The sequence below is a fragment of the Corylus avellana genome, chromosome 1 (genome assembly GCF_965113065.1).
Source record: "Corylus avellana chromosome 1, dhCorAvel1.hap1.2, whole genome shotgun sequence".
In the NCBI taxonomy this organism is placed as follows: Eukaryota; Viridiplantae; Streptophyta; class Magnoliopsida; order Fagales; family Betulaceae; genus Corylus; species Corylus avellana.
The window spans coordinates 19,101,972-19,128,166 of record NC_142490.1 but is presented as its reverse complement, the minus strand read 5'-3'; the positions used below and the strand labels follow the sequence as shown (position 1 = coordinate 19,128,166).

The 26,195-nt window shown below is 37.4% G+C and overlaps 1 protein-coding gene and 1 long non-coding RNA gene across 3 annotated transcripts; one reads left to right on the top strand and one right to left on the bottom strand.

Annotated features, from left to right (window-relative positions):
- Positions 1-1,454: 1,454 nt before the first annotated feature.
- LOC132169349 (uncharacterized) lies at positions 1,455-2,854 on the top strand. The gene is made up of 3 exons (XR_015909783.1): positions 1,455-1,517; positions 2,400-2,615; positions 2,704-2,854. It is a non-coding gene; the product is annotated as an uncharacterized LOC132169349 (long non-coding RNA).
- A 2,018-nt stretch (positions 2,855-4,872) lies between these two features.
- On the bottom strand, positions 4,873-23,624 carry LOC132168624 (putative leucine-rich repeat receptor-like serine/threonine-protein kinase At3g14840). 2 transcript variants are annotated; one of them, XM_088512076.1, is made up of 24 exons: positions 23,486-23,624; positions 21,994-22,171; positions 21,568-21,639; positions 21,411-21,479; positions 21,262-21,333; positions 21,085-21,156; positions 20,879-20,950; positions 20,699-20,797; positions 20,523-20,594; positions 20,327-20,398; positions 20,165-20,236; positions 19,308-19,376; positions 18,931-18,996; positions 18,418-18,483; positions 18,276-18,311; positions 9,965-10,008; positions 9,414-9,790; positions 9,153-9,348; positions 8,684-8,812; positions 7,678-7,796; positions 7,332-7,542; positions 6,982-7,219; positions 5,756-5,906; positions 4,873-5,468 (listed from the first exon to the last, which is right to left on the bottom strand). In XM_088512076.1, the coding sequence occupies exons 1-24, from the start codon at positions 23,586-23,588 to the stop codon at positions 5,109-5,111; spliced, it is 3,015 nt and encodes a 1,004-aa protein (XP_088368202.1). In that variant the 5' UTR covers positions 23,589-23,624; the 3' UTR covers positions 4,873-5,108. The 2 variants fall into 2 exon arrangements, with proteins under 2 accessions (XP_088368202.1, XP_059435608.2); XM_059579625.2 differs by having other exon boundaries at positions 20,699-20,770.
- Positions 23,625-26,195: the final 2,571 nt, after the last annotated feature.

Below are 26,195 nucleotides of genomic sequence, written 5' to 3'. Positions count from 1 at the left end.
AGAAGGAAGTTTTCATGGGTTCTGATACTTGGGATTGACTTACACAGAAAAATCCTATTGTGGATTGGTGGCTGATTGGTTGGTTCCCTTTAGCAATTCCAAAACAGGCCTTTGTTTTGTAGTTGGTGATGAAGAACAGTTTATCCACTGGGGATCGTTTGGCTAAGTGGTGTTTCAAAGGGAATGTATCTTGTTTGTTTTGTCAAAATGGTATGGGAGCCGGGATCATTTATTTTTTGAATACAGCTTCAGCTCCCCCACATGGAGGAATGTGATATATCGATGCAATGTAGTTAATCCTCCTGTTATATGGGATGATGTTGTAAGGTGAGGGGATGAGCAGTTGGAAGCAGAAGAGCTTGTATGATAACCTATGTAGACTAGTTTTAAGGTCCTCGATCTATCTGGAGGAATAGGAATGAGATAAGGCATGGTTCAGTTCCCAAAACTGAAGAGCAGATCTTGAAGATCATCATTTGGGAGGTGAGAACCAGGATCTTGGGCAAGAGTAGATTTCAGAGAGATGAGGAAAAAGTTATGCCATGCTGTAACTGGAATATTACGGAGAAGTTACTGGTTTAGATGTGGAGTTGAGGGTTTCTGCAGAATTTTGCTTATTCTGCAGGTCTCGTATATGTTGTGCTTTCTGGTTTTGCAGAGTGGAGTTTTCTACTTTTCTCTTTAGTTGAGTTGCTTTCTTTGTGGTTTTGTGTCTAATTTGGTTTTGTTTGGGGATGTAAAGAGACTGGTCTGTAGTCTCTGTGTTTGAGTCTGGCTGTTATGCTGGTTGTTTGTAATTGGTAATCGAAAAAATGCTTATTCATAAAAAAAAAAAAAAAAAGTTGTAAAAGTTTCATTGATGAGAGATTGCAAAAGAAGTCCATGAAATCGATCAGGTCACCTCTTTTCCAGTTCCCTCAATGTTGATCAAGTGCTGCATAGATAATTCAGGGAAACTTAATTAGCCTTCTCAATTTTATGTTAATTGTTTCTCAAATTTTGCATTAATGAGAAAGCTTTCCTGGTGCATAAATAAGAATTTGACTAGCTTTACTATTTAAAAGTTCAAATCCGTTTTTCATGAGGTCTATAGATCTAATATTCATAGATATAGTATTGGATACCTAAGACCAACCAATGCTTTGTAAAGTTTGTGCCAAACGTTGAAAGAACTTGTTCCATAGATGGAAACTTACTGCTATATATCTGGATCATTTTGTTTTTCTAACAAGATTTTTTTTTTTCCTTCTTATTTGTGCTGATGTATTGCATTTCCATCATTTATCATGTTGAAAAGTTCTTTTTTTTTTCAGATTCAATGTCAGTTTGCTGAATGAGGGCCTTCTTCTGTTACTCTCTGTTGGGGAATATCTTAATTGCATTCAAGGATCTGATGCTTTCAAGCTTACATGATTGTTTCAATAATGTGCAGATCTGGTGTAAAGCATACCAATGTTTTATTGAGGGGAGCAGTGTTCCGGACATTTAGTATCAACTTTTTCACGTATGGTTTCCCGGTATATATTCGTGAACAATGTGAAGTGAACTGCTTTCTAAACTAGTCTTTGTTTCTCCTAACTAGATGAAATTTATGATGCCTAATGAGCATGGCACTAGATGCTGACTTTATCCATACATGCAATTAGTTTTGAATAAATAATAATGCAGTTGTGAGGCCTGTTCCAGGAAGCCGACGCTTAGGTATTTGCTATGTCTTTAGTTTGAAACACAATGTAGATATTCCACTTGTGCTAGTCAGCTTTTAGTTTTACCTTCTCTATCTAATAAGCAGGACATGAATATGCTACTATTTCTCATAGTAGAAATAGTTGTAGTTACAAACACAATGTAGACATCTGTATGTAGGGAGAGACAAAAAAGTCTGCTTATGCAATGAAGAGAAAATATTTACAAACGTTTTCTCGGGAATGCATTCTCCTGAATCGAATTGGTTTCTTGTTTCACAATTATTTTATGATTTTGTGTTGATATTATTTTCTTTAAATGCTTTAATTACTTGAATCTGAATCCTCGTGGGTCTGTATTTGGTCGCTTCCTATTGAATGGGATGAGTACTGTACTGTTTTGGGCCCAAAGCTGCCAATAAGCTCTAGCTATCAGTGCCTCCTCCAGCTGTAAAAACAGGGTGGAGCATGAGGTTGTTAGTTCAAAACCCACCGAGTGTTTATGTAACTTACCAATAAAAAAATGTTTTGGACCCAAAGCTGCCAGCACCCAACCGCTACCATCTATACTAATAGGTGGGGAAGTACATAACTTTCTTTCATTGTTTATGCTCTCACTTCAAGGTGCATGGTCAGCTTATTAAGTTCTACAAGCATTTGCATCTAGTTATATCAAATGGTTTATATATAAACTTGCTGTGGTAATTTCGGCAGGTCTCCTTGTTTGCTCTTTCCTTCTGGAGTTTCCATTTTGCCAGTTTATGTGCATTTGGATTACTTGCATATGTTGGCTACATCGTATATGGCTTCCCCTCCTTATTCCGTTTGCACCGGTTGAATGGGCTGCTTCTTGTCTTCATTCTCTTGTGGGCTGTTAGCACATACATTTTCAATGTAGCATTCGCTTTCTTGAATCGGAAACTTGGAAAGGTAGTCCTCTCTTTTGGAATGAATTTTTTCTGTTTATTATTCTATGTTAGTATCAAATAGTAAAGTTATTGCTGGAATGCATATACAGGACATGGAAATTTGGGAGATGGTTGGGTTGTGGCATTATCCAATACCTGGGTTCTATCTGCTTGCACAATTTTGTCTTGGAATTTTAGTTGCCTTGGGTAATCTAGTGAACAATTCCGTTTTCCTTTACTTGTCTGATGAACATGGGCAATCTTCAGATGAGAACTCTACAGTGGAAGGTAATTAAATCCAATGTTGTCAGGAAGGTTTGTAATGCAGCATGTGTTTTGCAAACTTGTGGGAAGGTTTGAAGTGTAGCATGTGTGTCTCTGGTTTATAGTGTAGTCTGTATTTCTTTGTAAGATATGAAAGTTTTGTGATTGCTTCAAATATAATAAAATTCTTATTAAAATAAAAGGGAAATTAAAAATCAAATACAATAACAATGACACTGGTTAACTGAATCATTAATATTTTTTGGTAAGTAACTGAATGATTAATAGTCCTGCTTGCTTCACCCTTTTTTTTTTTCCTTTTTTTTGTGTGTGTGTGTTTTAAATTAAATTCCCTTTTTTTTTAAAAAAAAAAGATGGATACGTTTGTTTCCTTTTTGTTTGTTAGCTTGATACATCTCTAAATATTTTCCTAATAATTTGGGGTTGGATACACAAATCTTGTTTTTCCATCATCTCTCTAAGGTCATATCAAACACTTGGCCGGTCCATTGAGTTTTCCTAGACCATCTCAATCCGTATCTGTTTTGGTCTGCCTTGTCCTTTCACAGCTTTCAACTTCAACCATATCAGTCTTTGTAGGTGAAGTCTTTGGCTTCTCGTTGAGTGATGTTGCTCCACATGTTTCGCTGTATTGATTTACAGATCCACTCATTGGTTTCTCATTTTGTTACTTATGGTGTCAATTTTGTGAGTTTTGTTTTTCAAGACTTGTAAGATCAGATTTGTACCCTTATGTATTGAATTTTTACTCACCTTTTCTTTGGCATCTTTGCTTATATAATGTTAAATCGTCATTCATCCAAAATGCTTAAGCTAATAGGAAATGAAGAATTTAATCATTTGGTTAATATTCTAATATTCTTCTCCACGTGTGAGCTCAAACTTCCCCTCAATAAGTGAGGCCCAACGCATAAAATATTTAACTGAAATTGGGATAAATTGTAGAGCGAGGGTTTGAACTTAAGACTTTGGCTCTGATACCATGTTAAATCATTACTCATCCCAAAAGCTTAACTTAATAGGAAATGGTAAATTTAATCATTTTATTAATATTCTAACATATACCGTGGTAGTAGATGCTGTTATAGTTTGTATGAACGGTTTAGACACAAAAGGCGGAGACTATTATATTATTCAACTTATGTTAACCTAATACAAGCATCCTATTATATAGGATTAGGGAAATACCATAAAGTCTAAAATACCCCCAAAACCCTAATGACTCATACCCTAACTCTTCTAACACTCCCCCTCAAGCTGGAGCATATACATCATATGAATCCAGCTTGGAAGATACAAGCAAACGAAAAACAACTAGAAAACATATTCTAACACTTCCCCTCAAGCTGGAACAACTTGGACCACACAAGTTAATTAAATAAAACTTCAATGCCGGTCGAAAACTCGTTGGTAACTTGAACAACCATTTGATCGGTTCTCGCCGAAAAACACCAAGGCCGGTCGGATGCAACGATCACTTGATCGGTTCTCGCCGGAGAATCCAAGGCTGGTCGGATACATTGATCTTGGGATTGGTTCTCGCCGAAAAACACCAAGGCCGGTCGGATGCAATGATCAACGTGGCTTCGCCACTGAATGTTGGGAAAAGGAAAGGGGAATTATAAGAAAAAAAAAAAAAAAAAAGGCGGATGCCTTCCTAAAAGCCGTTGGAAATGGGTCAAATAGATGACTCGTCCCATCAAACAAACTGAAACTGCCAAAAGAGACCGTATTAAAAGGCAAAGTTCCAAAAATGAACAAAACCCGAAAGGGTTTGCTGCACAACCATCACTAGTCAGTTGAGAAAACCAAACAAGACCATTAGTGGTCAATAGAAAAAGGAAATGAAAGACATCAAATTTTTAGATGTAAATGCAGTCAAAAAGCACAACTTTTCTCGAACACGATGAGCAAAGACAACTAAAGGGTATATCCATAAGATATACGATGCACTATTGTGTTTAGCTCTCATAGTGTAATGAATTTAATGATCAAAAGGTGAATTTATATCCCGTCATGTTACTACATATTATTTTATTCATAATTCAACAATGGAAAAAAAACAACAACAAAGGTACGTACTCTTTCCTAGCATGGGAAGGAGAGACTGTACAACTACTTTTTTCATCAGTTTATAGCAAATGTTGCTTTATTAATTAGAAGGAAAAAAAAAGCATTTAACATGGCTGGGAGCAATAGTATGCTGAAATTATTGAGAATCAAGATTAACTCAATAGAGATCCTGGACAGATGTAGAAGAAGATCCAGCCCAAGTCATATCTGATGAATGCATAAGGCTCTCTGATCCACTTGTGCTCATTGGTGCTGGTTGGAGTTCAAACCGGTCTTTTAAGGCACTAAACCCCAATTCATCGCCATATATATTCGGATCCATGGTGACTTCATCAACAATGGTTTGGCCTTCGAGCATGCTTACTATTGCGGACATGGTGGGTCTAAATGCTGGTGATGCATTAGTGCATAAGAGAGCTACTTTGATCATTCTAATAGCTTCCTCCTTTTTTAACCCGGAACCCAACTTTGGATCCACCAGCTCCATTAGATTACCCTTTCTTTGTAGAACAAGCGCCTATAATAAGCATAGAAAAGGGAACGGAAATAAAAAGCAGCAAATCAACACAAGAGAATAGTAGCCATACGCACATAGAAAATAATATACATGTCAATATGCTGAACTCAAGTGTGAAGTGAACGAATCAAACAATTCCAACATATGTTAGTTTATTTTGCTGCTTGAGGCTAGAGTAACAGATCAAGATGACCAAATTGAATGGAAAGGGACAAAGAAGCTGCCAGGCCTCCGCCTCCAAACGTTATTTATAGTAGCATATATTAAAATAAAAAGATCAATCTTACCCAATCAACAAGGCATACACAATTCTCTTTTGGTCGATATTTCATGATGCTCTTCCCAGTAACAATTTCCAGTGCAACAATCCCAAAACCATAGACATCAGCTTTATAGGTTAAGTAACCCCATAATGCATATTCTGGTGCCATATATCCTCTGCAAATGAAGATTATATTATGACTTATATTACTAGTATGAAATATCAAAAAATAGAAATAAAATAAATAAATAAAGATCAATCGTATAAAGCTCTGATCTTTCATATCCAACGAAGTACTTAAGAATCAAGAGAAACTTAGGTACCAAATCATATTTCATTTGCATTCAAAATGCAATCATGCAATTAATAAGGCTACTAGGGTTGAGTGGTAATTTCATTCTGTTAAAGATACGGAAAATTTTTGTCAATGGGGAAGAAGAATACGTCATTACCTTTTCACATTGCAAGTGGAGAACTGATGTAATCATATAGCATTAGCCACACAATGTGTTTGGTCATTGAGCTTAAGTTTAATGGGGGTGCAGTCTTAGATTCCACAAGATCTCAATAATTTATTTTTTCCCTTTGGAAATCTAGGTTTTTGAGAGACTCATATAGTCATATATATATATATATATAATTGGTTTTTGAGAGTGAAAGATGATAGAATAATTGAGCACAAATTTCTCAATATTGTTTATTTCTTAATTTTAAAGGGTGTCATCGTTTAGGGGTAGCATTTATTTTAGAGGTTAAATAAACATATTTTTCGCCTTTTTTGTGTGTGGCTTTTTTGCACCATGCAATTTTATTTTACCAAGAAATTAAATTGAACTGATTCTCTAATGCATCAAGTATTGGGGCATACAATAACTATAGAAAATTAATAGCACATTTCATGTTTAGACGTTTTCAACGCTTGAAACTGGTTGATAATTGATGTAACTACGAGTTTCTCTGTAAGCATGGCTGTGTTGCAAATGCGAACAGCTGACATATAAAAATCCTACCAAACACTTAATCCAGGAAGTCTATATCATATTCCATATGCAAACTTTTCCGATATGCAGAGAATTTGAATGCTTCAATTTTCTGGTTTACTTTCAGGGCAGCATCTCATAGAGTCATAGAGACCAATCAATATTTGTTCCATTTTCTCTCTTGGTCAATAACTTGGGAGGCAAATGAAATAAAAGAATAGAATCACAAAAAGACTTCATATTGAAGAAAAGAGGGAAAAAGGTAGCTCACATTGTTCCAGCAACTCGTGTGCTGATGTGGGTGTTTTCCTCTTCATCAAGCTTGGCCAAACCAAAGTCAGAAATCTTTGGGTTAAGGTCCCTATCCAATAGCACATTCGTAGTTTTGATGTCTCTATGAACAATTCTTAGTGTTGATTCTTCATGCAAGAAAGCCAAACCTCTTGCTATGCCAACACATATTTTCTGCCTTGAAGGCCAATCCAAGTCTAAGTGGTATTCCTCTGGACCTACATATTTTGTAGATTGTCCAATGCAGAACTCATCAACTTAGTTCTTAATATATGCCATTCTCAGTATAAAGTTCGTAATAAAATACTAAAGTGAAAACCTCAGGCTTACCAAACAAAGCACGTGCCAGGCTATTGTTTTCCATGTATTCATAAACCAAGAATAGTTGATTTCCTTCAACACAACATCCATACAATCTAACAACATTTGGGTGTTGTAAAGCAGATATCATTCCAATTTCATTCACAAATTCACGATTTCCTTGTTTTGATTTTGAAGAAAGTTTCTTAACTGCAATTATAGTATCATCTAACAGTACACCCTGCATCAGAAATAGGAAAATATACATCTTCAGGTATGGATTCATTATTGAATTAGACACCTCTTGGTATAATAGATAAGTAAGAACAAGCAAATAGATATCCCAAAATTGAAGGAAGATGATGTTGTGGGATACCTTGTATACAGATCCAAAACCACCTTCTCCAATCTTATTTGCAGCATCGAAGTTGTTAGTGGCTGCTTTGATTTGCCTATAGGTGAAAAAACCAGTTTGCAGATCTAATCCTCTCAGCTCTGTCAAAAGGAATGAAAAGGTGAGGCTAAGATGTCACATTGCATCTTTTTTTTTTTTTTTTTTGATAAGTAGATGTCACATTGCATCTTATAAATGATATGATTAATTTTTTAACCAGTATTGTTGTGTCTATTGGCTACTTAGAAGATGCTAGATAGAATGTAACCAAACAAATGCAGTGAGGAAGTACCATACCGCAGTTGGTCAGCCACATAAACCCAAGTTTTTACAAGATTTAGGGTTTCTCTCTGTTTCCCAATTACAGGTGTATTGGGAATCAAAAAAACAAAATTTGAAACAGAGGAACTTCATTGGTGCCTATTAGTAAGAGATTTGCCTTTTTGTTCTTTTCAACAATTTTGGTGAGATCTTTTAGATGACATTTTAAAAAGATAGTTAATTAAAATCCATAATCTTTTATCGCTCACATTTTTTTTTAAAAAAAAAAAAATATGGGTCCTTCTTAGACATAAATACTCAACTCAGTGACCTCAAGTCATCCATCTCTCTTGTAAATCTGGCTTCATTTAGACTTCATGAAAAAGCCGTGATCTCATATTTCTATATGATTTGGTCATATCATTTATAATTATGATTGAAACTGACTCCAATAGCAGTACCGAAAAAGCCCCAAAAAGCTATCATGAAGACAGATTCTTATGCTCTGCAATCCAGCAACAGTATAATTGCTTTCATGGTGTACTTTGGACTGTTGATTTTTCATCAAGGTTAAGGTTAAAATCCGAAGTAATATAACAAGCAGACTGCAATAGTATATAAAGCCCTTGGGAAATTGCTATACATTGTTTCAACTTGGTGAATAGTTGGAGAAGATAAAAAATTATCCTATCTAATTTGTACATCAAAATGAGTGCCTGCTGATTACCTTTTTCCCTTGATATCTTGCCTCGTTTTTTGATCCACATTCGAATGCCTAAAATCATAAAAATGAGCAAAAGCGCTGATACTACAGCTCCAGCAACAATGAATTTCTTGTAGTCAGGGGGACTGAAATCTGCAGAAGAGAAAAATTAGTAAAGGAAACTGATTATAAAGTTGCATCCTGGAATACCAGTAGAAACATACAGATAGACATACGTGGACCAATCTAAAACAAGATATGAATGAATGGATCAAACACACGAATATCAGAGTTAGAGTATAAAGAAGATTATAAAAGTTTTGAGTTCTTCCATCTAGTTGCAGTTTAATCTTGTTTTGGGTAATACTTTTTACGGCAAATAATCATGGGTTCTACCTCAACTATATTGTGCTATGCTTTTATTGTTCCTCATTCTAATAAGTATGGAAGAAGTTGAATGGTAAAAAGATTCTCATACTCCATGAAATGTTACCAGATTTAACATAGATAGCTGAGATGAGAGGACCATAAGTTCCTCTCTTTGGCACAGCTGTTGTCCCTTTCGCAGCCCAATGAAAGCGGATTTGTAAGACTTTATTCCTCACAACTGCTTTAAATTCCCTAACAACTGCTGTATCAACACCTTGTGCTTCATGTTGAATATCAAAATCCTTCCACATCAATTTTTCCTGTAACAAATTAAATCAATAAAATTGTGCTCTATGTATAAAGCGAAACAAATATGACTTCATACCTGGATATAAATATCAAATATCCGTCTTCCAAGACTATAAAAAGATCTGTTGTCTCTTAATACTATCTCTGCAAAGTATAGTTTCACAGTATAATTTCCATTTGCCAAGCAACGTGCATAATACGTCAGAGAAAGAGGAGAGAGCCGTGCACTCGTGAATAATCCAGAGTTAGTCATTCTTAGTATTGACACATTATGCGCTATGTATTGATCTGAGAGTCTGTCAGCATCCCAAACATTTCCGCTGCTACTGAATCCCCAATTAGCGGTGTTAGGAACAAAGTTTGCTGGACCTGCTGGACTTTGATCCCCTTCGTACTCTATGTTTCCAATAGTGGTTGTACTTCCACCACAATTTATATGCAATGAGTACCGATCTACCCAGAAACAAAAATAGCAGCTTTTTAATAAATTAAAACATAACAAATCATTACAGAACAAAAAGAAAATTATGTATTAACTATCTCTTGTTTCATTTACTCAGTTGCCAATAACAATATGAAATGTTTTAAAGCATACACCTTATAATTTGAATAAGGTAGTATAATTACCTTTTGAGCATCGATAGAGCTCCTGGCACTTGCCGCCAAGTGTTCTTAATTAGCATCGTACAAGAAAGAAGTGTGAACTTAGCAAAATTAGAATGAAAAAAAGGAAATGCTTCTCCAAAATAAAAGCTAAAAATAAAAAATAAAAAACAGAAAAAACATGGATTCAGCTTACATCCTGTAGAAAAATAACAGGACCTCTCCTGTTATTTTAAATCTGTAGTTATGATTAAATCTTTCCCCTTTTTAGCCCAAACGACATAGCTTTAAAGGAACTAACAGAAGTTCTCTAAACTTCGTTTGCATGTCCTCTTTTTCCTTCTTCACCCACTCCCACTTTCTTTCTGCAAATTCTTCTTAACTATTTTCAGCAAAGCAACAGCAGGTTAAATGGAACAAGTCTGAGCGTTAAAAATGAAGTTTCCATAGAAACACTTCTGTGCAAACAATGTCTTCGATTAATAATTTTTCGAATCATATGAATGCCATGAAAGAGGAATGGTCAACTCTACAATACCAAAGAAACCTGACTGATGCAGTAGCCTTCCTTCATGAATTTAGCCAAATTGACACTCAAAAGGGACAAAATCCTCAGGGACCAAAACAATAAATATTTTCCTTTCAAAGTAATGAGCTTTTAACCCCTACTTTCAGCAACCATAAGAGTGTTTAACTGGTTTTGCAGAAAACACAAAACAAAGCCTGGTTTTTGCAGAGAGAGGCAACATCTTTCATTTCATTTAAAGTGGGAGTGAGTCTAAAATGGGAGAGAGATGGAGAAGAGAGAAAATTAAGGCTTTGAAACTATCCGAGTTGAGGAAGATAATGAATAAGGCTTGTCCATACTACCAACAGGGACCAAGACGGATTTAGCCAAGTTCACCTTTAACCCAGAAACAGCTTCAAAGCAGACAAGTAAAGCACCAATATTTCTTACTTGAGTAGGATCTACCTCACAAAAAACCAAAGTGTCATCAACAAAGAGAAGGTGAGAGACGATGACCTGATCCGTCTCTCTAGCTCCCACTGAAAACCCAGAGATGAGTCCCCTGTTTATCGAGGCATCGATCAACCTACTAAAAGCCTCCATCACCATGACAAACAGGAATGGAGAGAGAGGGTCTCCTTGCCTCACTCCACGTGAACTATCAAAGAAATCAAAAGAAGATCCATTGATCAAAACCGAGAATCTCACAGACGAGATGCAATGCTCAATCCAGGAACACCATTTCTCTCCAATACCGCACCTTCTCAGTAAGTAGAGAAGAAACTTCCAATTCATATGATCATAGGCCTTTTCCATATCCAATTTGCACAATAAGCCGGGTTCCCCTGATCTGATTCGACTATCCAAACATTCATTAGCGATGAGAACTGAGTCCAAGATTTGCCTGCCTTTAACAAAAGCATTCTGGGGTTTAGAGATAACCCTGTTCAGCATTCTCTTCATTCTATTGGCTAAGACCTTGGCAATAATCTTGTATGTCCCTCCCACATGGCTAATCGGACGAAAATCCTTTATATCAGTAGCTCCATGAGACTTCGGAATAAGAGAGATGAACGTGGCATTAAGACTTTTTTCAAATTTACCTCGATCATGGAACTCCGCAAAGACCGCCATGATGTCCCCCTTGATCACATCCCAGCAATCCTGGAAAAAGGCCATAGAAAAGCTGTCCGGACCTGGAGCCTTGTCCCTATCCATTCCTTTTACCACCTCCCAAACCTCCCTCTCCTCAAAAGGAGCTTCCAACCTAGTGGCCTCACCAACATCTAACATGTCAAAATCAAGGTCATCTAGCCTCGGTCTCCAAATGAGACTCTCTGTGAAGAGAGACTCGTAAAAATAGGTAACATGGTTACTAATGACCTCTTGATTTGAAGTGGTAGAGCCATCCACAATCAACGTCTCAATAGTGTTATGTCTTCTATTTGCATTAGCAATCCGATGGAAAATTTTCGTACATTTATCTCCCTCTTTCAACCACCGGATCCTAAATTTTTGCCTCCAACTATTTCCTCTTGTAAGAGAAGAGTCTCCAACTCTCTGGCTAGCGACCTCCTCCTCTCGATATCTTCAGGGGATAAACCTCTCTCTTCCTCCACCCTATCAAGAGCCTTTAAATCATCCATTCGAGCCTTAATGTGCCCTCCCACATTGCCAAATTCCTGGCTATTCCATCTCTTAATATCCTCCTTGAGAGCTCGCATCTTTTTTGCCAAAATAAAACTCGGAGTGCCAAGAAAATGATATGAATCCCACAAGCTCCTAACTTTGTCCACAAAACCCTCCGCTTTAAGCCACATATTTTCAAACTTGAATGATCTCTTACCTCCCAAAAAGCAGTTACAATCAAGAACAATAGGAGCATGATCCGAGCAAATACGAAGCATCCTCTTTTGTCGCACACCCGGGTAATGAACTTCCCAATCTGGGGAAACTAGGAATCGATCTAGCCGTGACCAAGAGTGGTTGTTAGACCAAGTAGAGACCCCCTCAGCTAATGGAAGATCCATAAGACCCTGCTCCGAAATAAAATCTGCAAATTCCCTCATAGCGGACCGGGAATAAGCTCCCCCCGACCTTTCACTAGGAAAGAGAGTTGCATTGAAGCTCCCACCAATACACCAAGGCATATCCCACCAACTCATAAGGCCCACCAGTTCCTCCCAAAGAAAACGCCTAATGTTGCCTCTATTGGGACCATACACCCCCCCAAAAGCCCATACAAAACCGTCATCTACGTTTCTAAAAGAGCAAGCCGCCACAAAACTGCCCAAAGCAACCTCAACCTTCGTGACTACCCTTCTATCCCACATAACCAGAATTCCACCCGAAGCCCCTCTAGACGGGACATAACACCACTCCGCATAAGGGGGCATCCCCACAAACTCCTCACAAAATTGTTAGAGATAAAATCCACCTTTGTCTCCTGAAAACACACTATATCCACCTTCCAATTTCTAAGAAGATTTCTAACCCTCAATCTTTTGCCCCTTTCATTCAAGCCTCTCACATTCCAGGAAAGAATCTTAGGCTTCATTGAACAGCTCGATGACCCCTCCCCTTATTTCTAGCCCTCAAAGAACTTCCACTGTGCCCCTCATAATTAACAGAAAAATTAAGGTTGTTGAGCTCTTGCTTACCTTTTTTACCCGTATGTGCTTCCAAGGCCACTCCCTCTTCCACCGCCTCTCCCACTTCCTTGCCATTGCCCTCAGTATTAGCCATGATAATCCCAAAGACCTCCGACAACTTCCTAGCTTCTCCATCACAAGAGACGCCCACAAGCTTGCTGAATTCAGTTACAAACTCCACCGTAATCGGCTCCTGATCCGCAAAAGGTACCACAGCTAAGGAGTCTGATACAGACAAAGGACTCTCCTCACGGACGCTGTCCAAAGCAACAATCAACCTCAAAGAGTGGATCGAGCCTGGCAGCTCCCACTTCTCAAGACCCAGTGGAATCTCCCCCTGCTTCTCAAGCGACTTCTGCCCAGAAACTTTTCCTTCCCCCAATTCCTTTCCCATCATCTCCTGTCCCGTACCCAGCAAATCCCATCTCTCAAGCCCCGGAGAAAGCTCTCCCTAAATATCGGACTCCTCCTTTCCAGGCAACTGCACCGGCTGCCCCGGCTTGACAGAAACTAGCTGGCCTGAACCTCCTCTCTCCCCTTTTTCCATCCCCCCTCCCACATGTCGGCTTCTTAAACTTCGCATGATCACCAGTAGTAGACCCCGAGAGAGCCGGCAAAACAGAACTGGTCGAGACCTCCCTGCGAACACATGCAGGGAGAACTGTCAGCGCCTTACCCAGAATGCCCAGGGCTGGGTCACTCAGCCACGTCGACGAAGAAGGTGGTTCCACAGAACCGCTTGCCAGAGAACACCCATCAGCTATGTTAGCTCCCCGATGGCCTTCCCTTGCTGACACCACCTTCCTCGGCTCCTTTACTATCGACGCTTCCTTCACCGGCGCCTCTGCTGGCGGCACAAGAGGGACCGGCGAAGCTTGATTCGACAAGCTTGATTGAGGGCGAGACTCTGTGTAAGAAGATGAAGCACCCGAAGGCCCAGAAGTGCTTGACTTCACTGCCTTCCTGCTGTAAATTTTCAGCACCTTGCTGGGCCCAAAACCCACAACTGGGGCCTTATCCTTCTGGCCTGTCGAAAACTTAGAATGGGCCTTGGCCTGGGTCTTAGGCTGACTTATAGTCATATTCTTGGATTGGGCCGCATTAGAGTTCTCCAAGATACTGTTTCTTGTAGACCCAAAAGATCTAGCCCCACAGCTACAAGGGGAGCGAGAGATTGAATCGATCCCTTCGAGTCAGATCTTGATCTCCTCCTATAACTTCAATAGAGATTTCTTTAGCTTTTCCTTCCCTCCCGCAGACACGCAACAGGACAGCATGCTCCAGAAAAATCTGCTTTAGAAACTTTCTCCTCGGAACTTGAAAATTTCTTCTGCACTGCCTCGAACCTGAAGCCACTGTTCAGGACAGTCCTCTCCACCGGACCTACCGTCGGAGCAGACTTTTGAACCTCCGAACCACCTTCAACTTCCTTGACATGGCAATCTGCAGAGAAACTTGGCCCCAACGTCTTACCATTCTCAACAGAGCCACCCAACAGCCATTTGGGAACTCTCGCAATCAATTCTGTGAAAGACCCAAACAGTTCCCGAAGATGATATTCCTTTAACCTACAAAGAGGCAATTGGCAACTCAGAGAAAGCTAGGTGGAAGGAAGCCATGAGTGAGGAGATGCAGTCTCTTTACAAGAATCAAACTTGGGAGGTGGTTCAACTACCAAAAGGAAAGAAGGCAATTGGGTGCAAGTGGGTATACACCAAGAAAGAGGGTTCTACAGAGCAAGATGACATTCATTTCAAAGCCAGATTGGTAGCCAAGGGTTACGCTCAGAAGGAAGGTATTGACTATAACGAGGTGTTTTCTCCAGTTGTTAAACACTCTTCCATACGTGTTTTATTGGCTTTGGTTGCTCAGTTTGATCTTGAGCTAGTGCAGCTAGATGTGAAAACTGCTTTCTTGCATGGGGACCTAGAAGAAGATATTTATATGACTCAGCCAGATGGGTTCAAAGTTGTTGGTAAGGAAAATTTGGTCTGCAAACTGAACAGATCGCTGTATGGTTTGAAGCAATCTCCTAGACAGTGGTATAAGCGATTCGATCAGTTTATGATGGGTCAAAAGTACACAACAAGCCAATTTGATCACTGTGTGTATTTTCGCAAGCTACAAGACGGTACTTTCATTTATTTACTTTTATATGTTGATGATATGTTAATTGCATGTAAAAGTATTGTGGAGATTGATAGGTTGAAGGCTCAGTTGAAAAATGAATTTGAAATGAAAGACCTTGGAGAAGCCAAGAAGATTCTCGGTATGGAGATTACTCGAGAGAGGTCGAAGGGTATTGTTTGCCTAACTCAAAAACAATACTTGAAGAAGGTATTGAAGCGTTTTGGTATGGATGATAATACCAAACCTACAACTACTCCATTGGCACCGCACTTCAAACTTAGCGCCGCTATGTCTCCAAGTACAAATGAGGAACATGATCACATGACTCATGTTCCATATGCAAATTTGGTGGGTAGCTTGATGTATGCTATGGTGTGTACGAGGCCTGACATTTCGCAAGCAGTTAGTATGGTGAGAAGATATATGCATGATCCAGGAAAAGGACACTGGCAAGCAGCGAAGTGGATTCTACGATATATTCTGGGTACTGTAGATGTTGGTTTGAAGTTTGAACGAGTTGAGAATGGACTTGATCAAATTTTAGTTGGTTATGTGGATTCGGACTATGCTGGTGATTTGGATAAAAGACGATCTACAACAGGTTATGTCTTTACACTAGCAGGAGGACCAGTTAGCTGGAGATCAACTTTGCAAACTACAGTTGCTTTGTCGACTACTGAAGCTGAATATATGGCAGTTGCTGATGCCATAAAGGAGGCAATTTGGTTACATGGTTTGATTGAGGACTTGGGTATTCTTCAGAAGCATGTGAAAGTTTTGTGTGATAGTCAGAGTGCTATTCATTTGGTGAAGAACCAAGTTCATCATGCTCGAACAAAACACATCGATGTCTGTTTCCATTTTGTTCGTGAAATTATGGAAGAAGGAGACATTCTTCTTCAAAAGATTGGAACTGCAGATAATCCTGCAGATATGCTAACCAAAGTGGTTAATGGAGCTAAGTTCAAACATTGTTTGAGCTTAGCCAATATCGTGAAGATTTGAAGCAAATTGGGAGTGCAACAGTGAAGTAGAGAATATTCGCCAAGGTGGAGAATTGTTGAAAAATTGGCTCATAGTAGTCAAAAAGGAAAGACTTTGTCTCTTTGTCAAACTTGTCATGCTCCTCTTCTCCAATTACACCGTATGAAGCCTTCTCCAACAATGAAGTATCTGCACCTAAGAGTTGTAGCTGCACTTAGCCTTGCATTAACTCTTTAGTTATTCCTTTTGTCAACAAAAGAAGCAACTGCATTAACTCCTTCATCATTCCTTCATTTGTCAACAAAAGGAGAGAGCCACTGTTTTTGACTTCTTGTACAATATGGTTATAAATATCCATTGGTTTTCACTGCAAGAAGAAGTCGAGAGAGTGTGCTGGTTTTTGTGTAAGAGATTGAAAAATTTGTATTGCTCTGCAGAAATTAGGAAGAACCAGTATTGTTTTGAGTGTGAGGAAGGCTTGGGTGTATTTGGGGATTTGGGTTTGTGAGTGTTTTAACACTCTTTTGTGTCTCCCCTTTTGAATAAGTGAAATCTCTCTACTGTTGCACCGTGGTTGTAGGCAAATTGCTGAACCACGTAAATCTTGTGTTCTTGTTGTTATTATTGTTTATTTTTTTCTTTAAACACTATATCACGTTTATTCCGCTTGATTGATTTGTGTGAGAGATTCGCGACCTTTCACACAACAGCATCCCCAACGAATGGCCGGACATAATCAACAGCGATCTGAATCTCTGACTGGAACCGGTTCCAACCCTTCCTATTCCTTCCTTCAGGCACGAAAAGTCTCCCTCGTCTAACTCTGCCATCATACTCCTCTAAAACCAGGAAACTCCTGTGCCTATTGAAGCATTTCTGGATTAACACACGTGGAAAACTCCGAATGGACTCATCCCTAAAGACTCTTGAATCCTCCACGGCCATCAGCTCATCAAAAATCTTCATTAGCCATTCCACTTCTTTCCAGTCCAGTAGTATCGATCGCAGCTTACCTCTGTAACGCTCTTGAAGCTTCAACACCGTATCTCCATCCTTCACTATCATTGCAAACTCCTTAGATTCCACAGACCAATCTCTCGATAATCCCATCTCTACAATAATTATCTTCTTCTCCTCAAAGCAATACTAGAACATGAATTTCGAGTTCACTGGCCAATTATTTCTAGCAGCAATGTCTATCAATTATTATCAGCACAACACTATTGTTGTACATGTTTTACCACTAGCATTTAGTACTTATTCATAAGGCTCAACAAACAGATTCCAACACCATCCCTTCATAGAAACATTTCAGTGCAAACAATGTCTTCGATTAATAATTTTTTCGAATCATATGAATGCCATGAAAGAGGAATGGTCAACTCTACAATACCAAAGAAACCTGACCGATGCAGTAGCCCTTCCTTCATGAATTTAGCCAAATCGACACTCAAAATGGACAAAATCCTCAGGGACCAAAACAATAAATATTTTCCTTTCAGCAACCATAAGAGTGTTGAACTGGTTTTGCAGAAAACACAAAACAAAGCCTGGTTTTTGCAGAGAGAGGCAACATCTTTCATTTCATTTAAAGTGGGAGCAAGTCTAAAATGGGAGAGAGATGGAGGAAGCGCAGGACAATTGTCGTTTGGTGCAAATGGCGGTTAGAAAACTTTTGTCAGTTTCCTTTAAAACTACGTCGTTTGGACTAAAAATGGGGAAGTTTTAGGGCCTTTTTGGGTGTGCGTTTGAGGACCTCAAAAGTGCGTTTAATACCCTAAAAGCTCGTTTGAAAAAAAGAAACACCCATTTGGTAAAAAAAATTCAAAGCGCTTTTGAAGGTCAAAAAGCCTAAAAATGGCTAAAACGCATTTTTGGCAAAAGCTTAAAAAACACTTTTTGACTTAAAATCTCTCTAATACGCAATCCAGAACAGACTCTTAATCTTGGCTGTAGCCGTAGGTTTAAAATAACATGAGATGTCTTGTTATTTTTCTACAGGATGTAAGCCAGGTCCAAAACACATTGGTTCTTCTTATAAGTTTTCAAGTTAGAAGCTTACAAATTGTCCTGTCCAGAGAAGCTCTGAAACAAATTCCTGATGAAATGAGAACCCAGTTAGTTTTGAAAAATTAAATGCTGGTGAAGAGGGTAAGTATGCAAACCTCAAGTAAACTTATCAAGATGATAAGAAAAGTTCTTACAGGGAGTCTCGACAAGTAGGTGGCGCAAGGATTTCTGAAAAGTTGTTGTAAGAAAGATCCATTTCGCTGCACAAAAACGTATTTTCAGTAATAACTCATTATAAATCCATAAGAAAAGAAAAATTATATTTGAAAAGGTTTTGATAAACCGGTCAATTCAAGCTAACACCAGAAAACTTCCGTAACCAACTCAAAATTAATTGCCAACATGCAGTTTCCAAATTACAGTCACATGGTGCAAAAAGCAAATCTATGCTGGTACCAAATCGGTTGAATTCACCAATTCAATATGATTCAAGGAGATCTCCCACTGACCATAAAGTGTTCAAGAGATGAATCAATGTATATTGGAACACTATGAGGTCTGTAAAGATTATATAAGTGCTGAAACATTATTAAAAAATAAAATAAAATAAAATTAAAAAAAAAAAAAAAAAAAAAAAAAAAAAAGAGAAACAGAAAAAGAAAACATGTCATTCAAATTTCAAATAGAGTTCAAGATGAATTATATACTCGCGATTATCTCGGGCTTTGATCCAGTCTGGAATAGTCCCATTGAGCAAGTTGCTTGTAAGAATCCTGTTCAAAGCGCAACATAATCACGCTCTAGTTAAACACTTATTTATATCATTACTAAAGGAGAAATATTTGAAAGTAAAATATACTTTCTGATGATATATACATATAGAAATGTATGTATGTACAAATGTGCATTGGTAACAATAAGCAATATAATCTCTTTTATGATAGTGAAATTCCTCATATCTTCACCTATAAACATAGGAGATAAGCCAAATCATTATTATTTGTGTGCTTTAAGCTGCTTTTTAATTGTTTATTTGAGCTTCTCTACAATAGAGCTAGATTTAGGGTTTTAACTCCACACTTACATGACTTCCAAACTATCTTGATCTGAAAAATCTGGAACATTTCCTTCCAATCTGTTGAAGCTGAGATCTCTGCTTGGATATTACGAGTAATTAGTGGTTATAATAATAGAAAAGAAGGATTATGAAATGAGACATAAATGTCCAGATTTTAAAGTATAGAGTCAAAAAACATAATATATAGGAAGAAAAAATTGAAAGAGAGACGTGAATGCCCATATAACAGTGGATATGTAGGTTAGAACAGATTCCATAGACAGCCTAACTAGAGTGAGCATGTTCAAAGGTATCTTACTACAGCTGCCACAATGGGCCAAAGGAGTAGGAGGGGGTGGGTCATGGCTGTCATTCCTACAATGAGTATGGGTTGACAACCTTAGATAGCTACTTTCTAAAAGGCGTAGGCTGTAAAGATTAGAAGCAATCATCATTTTTTTTCAAAGGCTAAAGGATGAAAGCAGATAATTAATTATTACATATTCATGAGATGAACGATGTTTCCAACTCCTTTTTTCAAACTAATCTTACTCCAAAACTACACCTCAGTTTGATAGTTTCAGCAGATGATCTTAATTCTAGAAGTTATTCACAATTAGCTTCAAGAATAAAGTACCATGATAACCCAAAGTCCATAAATTTGAATATGCCAAATCTACTTATGCTAGCCAAAAACAAAAAAGGAGATAAGAAAACTTCAAACATCTGTATGTATATAGTTAAGTTAAAAAAATATATATATATTCTTAATTGAAATAATCCAACCATCTGGGTTTTATAGTTAAGTAATATTTCAGTAAATGAAACAAAAACCAAAAAAAAAAAAAAAGAGAGAGAGAGAGCAGAAAGGAAAGAAGAACTACAGAATTTGTAGTACTGTCATTTTTGATATAGATGCGGGGATTGGTCCATAGAGATTGCAGCTCCTCAACATCCTGCAAAGTCAACCGCCATCATCTAAGCAAAATTGCTATAAACTTGTATCATTTGAGTTGTTGAAATTTAACAGAAAAAGAATTACTTACAATCTTTTCATTTTTGTCATGCTGCTTAAAGTTGGAAATTTAGAACCCTCTCCAAGTAAGTCACTAATCCTTCTGCACCAAATTGCATTATTAATAAATGTTAGGGTCTTAAGCAACAAGTCTTGTTAATTTGAGTATCACATGAAGATAAGAGAGAGATTATGCAACCCAAGAGTACTTCGAAGGCAGAACTTACAACTCGGTTAAATTACTCAGGACAGAAATGTTAGGAGGAATGGGCCCCTCAAGACCACTAGCTTGAATCTCTCTGTTAAAAGCACAATTCTAACAGGTTAGATTACGCCTGAATATTCTACTAGTTTTAACATTATGGGATTTTTTTTTAAAAAAAAAAAAAAATAGAGCACATACAATTTCTGAAGTTGTTTCCAACTTTGAAAAAAGTCGGGTATTTTTCCAGTGAAGTTGTTACTGCTAATCCTACTGCATATAGCCACATTGGAAACAAGACTGAATAACATAGAAAGCTGAAGCTTTTCAATTAAATATATAAAATTACTGTAAGAATAGAAATGGGCTGCAACCACTTACAGTTCCGTTAATTTGGATAGATTCATGAGAGCTATTGGCAACTCTCCAGTGAGATTGTTAGCACTAAGAATACTGCAGTCATCAAATGGGAAGTTCAGACTAGCTCAAATTAGTGTCAGTTGAAGAAGTAAATCGTTGATAATTAAGAAAAGAATCATCAAATCTAATTTGAAAATGAATAGAAGGATTAAAAAAGAAACACTGACAGATTCTCCAGGTTAACCAAATTCCCAAGCTCAGGGGGAACAATTCCAGAAAACAGATTGGTTTCTAAGCTCCTGAAAATATTTGTCAATATTAAAGCTCAGCTAAAGCAAATCAAATTATGATGCATTCTACTAGATTAAGAAAGGGTGAGCAAGAAAGATACAATATGGGTATACATGTATAAAAGAGTGGTAATGCTTCCCAGGTAGCTTGGGATTTGTCCTGATAACTTGTTTACAGAAATTGACCTGCAGTGAATCAGGTTAACGCAATAAGAAAGAGCATTCAGCCGCTAACATAAGACATGAATTCAGCACCAACTTACAGGTATTCCAACTTTGTAGAAGCCCATACGGGTGGTATTGTACCAGTAAGGTAGTTTCGATTGAGGTCACTACAAGCAAGAGGAAAGTGGGCTGTTAGATTAGAACTTAGAAGCTTAAAATCAATTTTCAGGAACAAATTGTTGGTGACTTCCTTACATCTTCTTTAGATAGGGTAGCTTCACCAGAGAAGGAGGAAGCACACCATCAAGATCCTGCCCTTTAAGGAACCTGTAACACGAATAATTATAGGTAAAAGATTATTCACACTTCCATTAGAACCCTTTTAATACATAATATACTCTGTTTATTATGAATGGTAAAGGTCCAATTAAGTCAAATTTAAGTACTTTTCACTTGCATCAAAGAAATTGAAGTAATCTTCTGCTTTCCAATATAAGTCAAAATTTAAGAACTTTTCAATTGCATAAAAGAAAATTGAAGTACTTTTCAGCTTTCCAATATAAGTCAAATTGAAGTACTTTTCACTTACATAAAAGAAAATTGAAGAACTTTTCTGCTTTTTGTTGAATAAAAACTTGATCTGTTCACAATTTCAATAAAAAGGAAATGAAGGGTACGTACAGTTGAGCCACGTGACATACACCAGCAGCGATTGAGCAATTGCAGATTAGAGAATTGTTGTACAATGGCCACAAATCCGATTTGGGTGTTGCCCAGCTCGAGTCATTAACGCACGGGTCTACTCTGAAATTCCAATCTTTCTTCCCCACTTGTGTAGCTATTTCACCAAGGGCTTCCACTGCATGCATTATACACCAACCTCATCAATTTTTTTTTTTTTTTTTTTTTTCATTTCCCATTAACTTTGCCTTAAAATGCTCCATAATTTTATCTATACAAAAATATAATTAAAGCAACGTTTTTATTACCAAAAAACAGAATCTCTATTTTAGGCTTAGCATTTTCTCTTTGCAACTCTCAGCAACAGTTTTGTCTCCCACTAATACGATGTACCTACCTTTTGTTCTTCCCCCCATTACCAATTTGCCTCGCAAGTCGCAACGATCCAAGTGCTGCCACCAGATAAACATCAAATTTGTGTTGTAAGCTGGTGGGTATATAGAGAGAGCTCATCCTCAAGCTGAAAGTTCTTTTGGGAGCACCACAGTTGGAAATAGAAGCAGCAACAGCCAACAATGCATTTTTGGTGTTTGAAAAATACCCATTAGAGATGGGCATATCTCCTTCCCGGGGAAATGGAGAGAAACGACAGAGAAAACTAGGGAAAATTAGCTCACTCCAAGTACGGTGAAGATGTCGTTTTCTCTTTGTCAGTAAGCACGTGGTTGTGATGGTCGGTCGCCATTGTCAAACGACTTGTGGCTACTTGGCTATTGTCGGTTGATGTAAGAGTTAACTGTTGCCCTTAATTGTATCATATGGGTTTTCCATAACCGACAAGATCGGTAAAGGGTAAAGAAAGGAGAGAGATCCATAGCTTCTGGCCATTGAGCTATTTTTGGGTTTACAGAGAATTTATTAAAACACGAGTTTTTAAATAGATTACAATAAAATAACAAGCAAATAACAATACATAAGAACTTCAATTTAAAAATAATGATAAAATGCATCCTAAATAATTTAATTCTAATTTTTATTAAATAATATTTTAATCTACCACAATGCTAATCCTAATACATGTTTCCCTTCTTGATCAGCTAATTCATTTGGCTGATGAGGCTTTAATGTTTAGATTTCCATTTCCACCAACCTGAAATGATTTGGGGCAAGTGTAATTTTTCGCTCCTAAAAATTTCCATATGTGGAATTCTTGAGCATCAAGTTATAGCTAAGAATTTTTTGAAATTTCAAGCAGGTGATGATGATAATACTATATCTCTATGTTGGATTTTGAAATGGGGGTGTGAATTGAATGGTGATGTGAAGTGTTATTTCCGTTATTCTTTGAGAGTGTGGGTTTAGAAAGAGGATTTGGAGGGAAGTGTTGGAAAAATGCTCTTATATATACTAATTTTTTTCATATATATATATATATATAGAGAGAGAGAGAGAGAGAGAGAGAGAGAGAAAAGAAGAAGAAAGATCTGCTCACCTTCATCATCAGGAGTAGGGCCTAGACGGCCAGCTTGTGCTTCAACGCAAAGAAGCAAGATGAGTAGAATAAAGCAAATATAAGGAACAAATCTTGCCATCATCTCCTCCACGAGCTTCGCTTGCAAAGCTGCACAGAAAATGTGATGATATATATATATATATATATATACATTACAGCACTCAAGGGACCCTTTACATTACATTTATGAGCCACGGAGGACTGTTGCTTCAGTGTGTCTGTGTCACATGCATGGTTGATTGATTAGTATATATCTGAACACTGCTAAACACATATTTGACTCTTAACACTGTGGGAGTCGTATTTGGCTGCTGTTAATTTGGTGTGGAACCTTTGATTTTTTTTTTTTTGTCGGGTCGGAACATATCTAAATAAATAATATATATAAAGTCCCTTATATGTGTATTAGCGCGCTTATGTAAAATAAAAGTAGAAAAGTCTTAAACTTAATTTTATACTAAATTATAAGTCATAATTGTATACAAAAATTACATTTCTTTAAAATCATCTTTAAAAAAAATTTGAGAAATTTTATGGTGTTCGAATAATAAACATGAGAAATTATTTTCTTGGCGTTTACATTAAACTCCTTAAAAATTGTTGGCATTTGCATTAATCGGCGACAAATTTTAAATTTTTGTTGGCGTTTATTTTAAGTTTTCCGACACCCGATAACTTGGCCCTTCTAATACACTAGAAAATAAACGGCAAGAAACTTTTCTTGGCGTTTATACATCGATTTCCTGGCTTTAAAAAAGAAAAGAAGGGTGCTTTTTTTTGTTCTTTTTTTTTTTTTTTTGTAGTGACATTATTGCTTAGTATTCCGAAAAGATTTATTGTTCAAAAGGTGTGAATGAGAAAAAAAGGATGTTAGTTCTTGTATTGACTTAATTCAGTTTTAAAATGTAAATGTTACTGTTCACGAGCTCAAACACTGATATAGAATGTTCAGAATCCAATTTTCACCGTTCATAATGTAGATTCATGTGTCATGAACGTTCCTACAAAATTTCAGCTCAATCGGACCACAAACGCCCATCGATCGGAGCTGTTGATCAAGACTGGACAGCATTTCTAAAATGCTATTTTCTCCCACTGCAGGCCATGTCTGGACACGATGCTAGGCTGTTAGGACAGGCTTTCCAGAAACTCTATTTGTGCTCCGCAAGGCCCTGTCCGGACAGCCCATTAACCTGTCTGTACACCCTGTACCTATTATGCCCAAAAACGTGTTTTTATTGGGCTCAGGTCTAGTGTTTGATGTACTAATATATATACATCATTATAGAAGAGAGAAGACGAATTTTCGCCCCCAGAGAGTTCGTCGGAGGCTGTGCTAAGAGAGATCATATGTGATGAGCGTTAAATTGAATCTCTTAGAGTTTTAGTTATTCATTTGATAAATCTACAGTTGAGAAGTCTATCGGAAGGGTCCAGTAAAGGAGAATCACATTGAAGAAGATTGTGAACAAGGAGACGAGTTGTAGGCTTGTCGATCTTACAGAGCCAAGGTCTTGCAAAGGGTTGTAAGTGTTCCTAGTGTATGTAATCTCTGGATAATCTTTCGATAGTGATTTCTCTGGTTTGACTGCTCCGGAGAGGTTTTACTTTTAGATTAGTTTCTAAAAGGTTTCCTATTCGTTACCAAAATCCTTGTGTGTGATTGTTTATATTTTAGTGATTGTTTGCTTTGATAAATATCTGTTAATTCCGCATAAATTGTGATATTTATCTGTTAGAGTTTTTCAAAGGAGAATATTGCTTCAATATTGGAGAGTAGAGGTGGGTCATCCAGCTAAATTGTGAACAATTAATGATGTTGACATTATATGTGCTGCACTTTCTTAATATTCCAAAAAACAATCCTTATTCGAAAGGTGTGGATATCTTCTGTGATTGGGGCGATTAGCCATTCTTGAGCATGCTTCCTGTTCATGAAGGCATGCTATTAGCCATTCTTGAGCATGCTTCCTGTCCAAATCAAAGGCATACTCTTTGATTTGACTGCTATCAAAGAATTTTCTTCTAAAATAAATAATGCTATCCAATCCATGTTATGATTGATGCTCTAAAGTTGACCAGGATGGTAGCCTTTGGGCTTCGCTTCGCCTACTAAGCAGTTAGCATGCCTGTCAGTTTTATCCATTGATAATTCTACTAAATTGATGTGACAATATTAATCAGATTTAAATTTTATATTTTTTTTCTTTTTTAATGAAAACTGATTCAAAAGCTAATTGACACTGCTACATCAACCCAATGAACTAAAAGTAAAATGAGAGTTGAGTATATATATATATAAAGGTTGATGGACATTGTGACATCAGCTTGGTGAGATAAAACTGTAATGAAAGTGTAGTATATAGTATCCATTTCCAACTACAAAGAATCCGGATATGAATAGAAAATAGACTAACTAAAACACCTTAGAATAGTTAGGGGGCTCGCAATTGCGAGCACTGCAAACACATTGTTTAAATCTTCACTTCATTACAACATATTCTCTTATTCAGAATTCAACAATGTACTATTTTCCATGTCCTTGCAGAGTCCCAACCAAATCCCTCAAGAAGTACTATGGACTAATACCACATAGTTGTTCATTTAACTCTTGGAGTTGGTGAAGCAAATGTTGCTTTATTAATTAGAATAAGCATTTAGCATGGTTGGGGGCAAAAATATGCTGAAA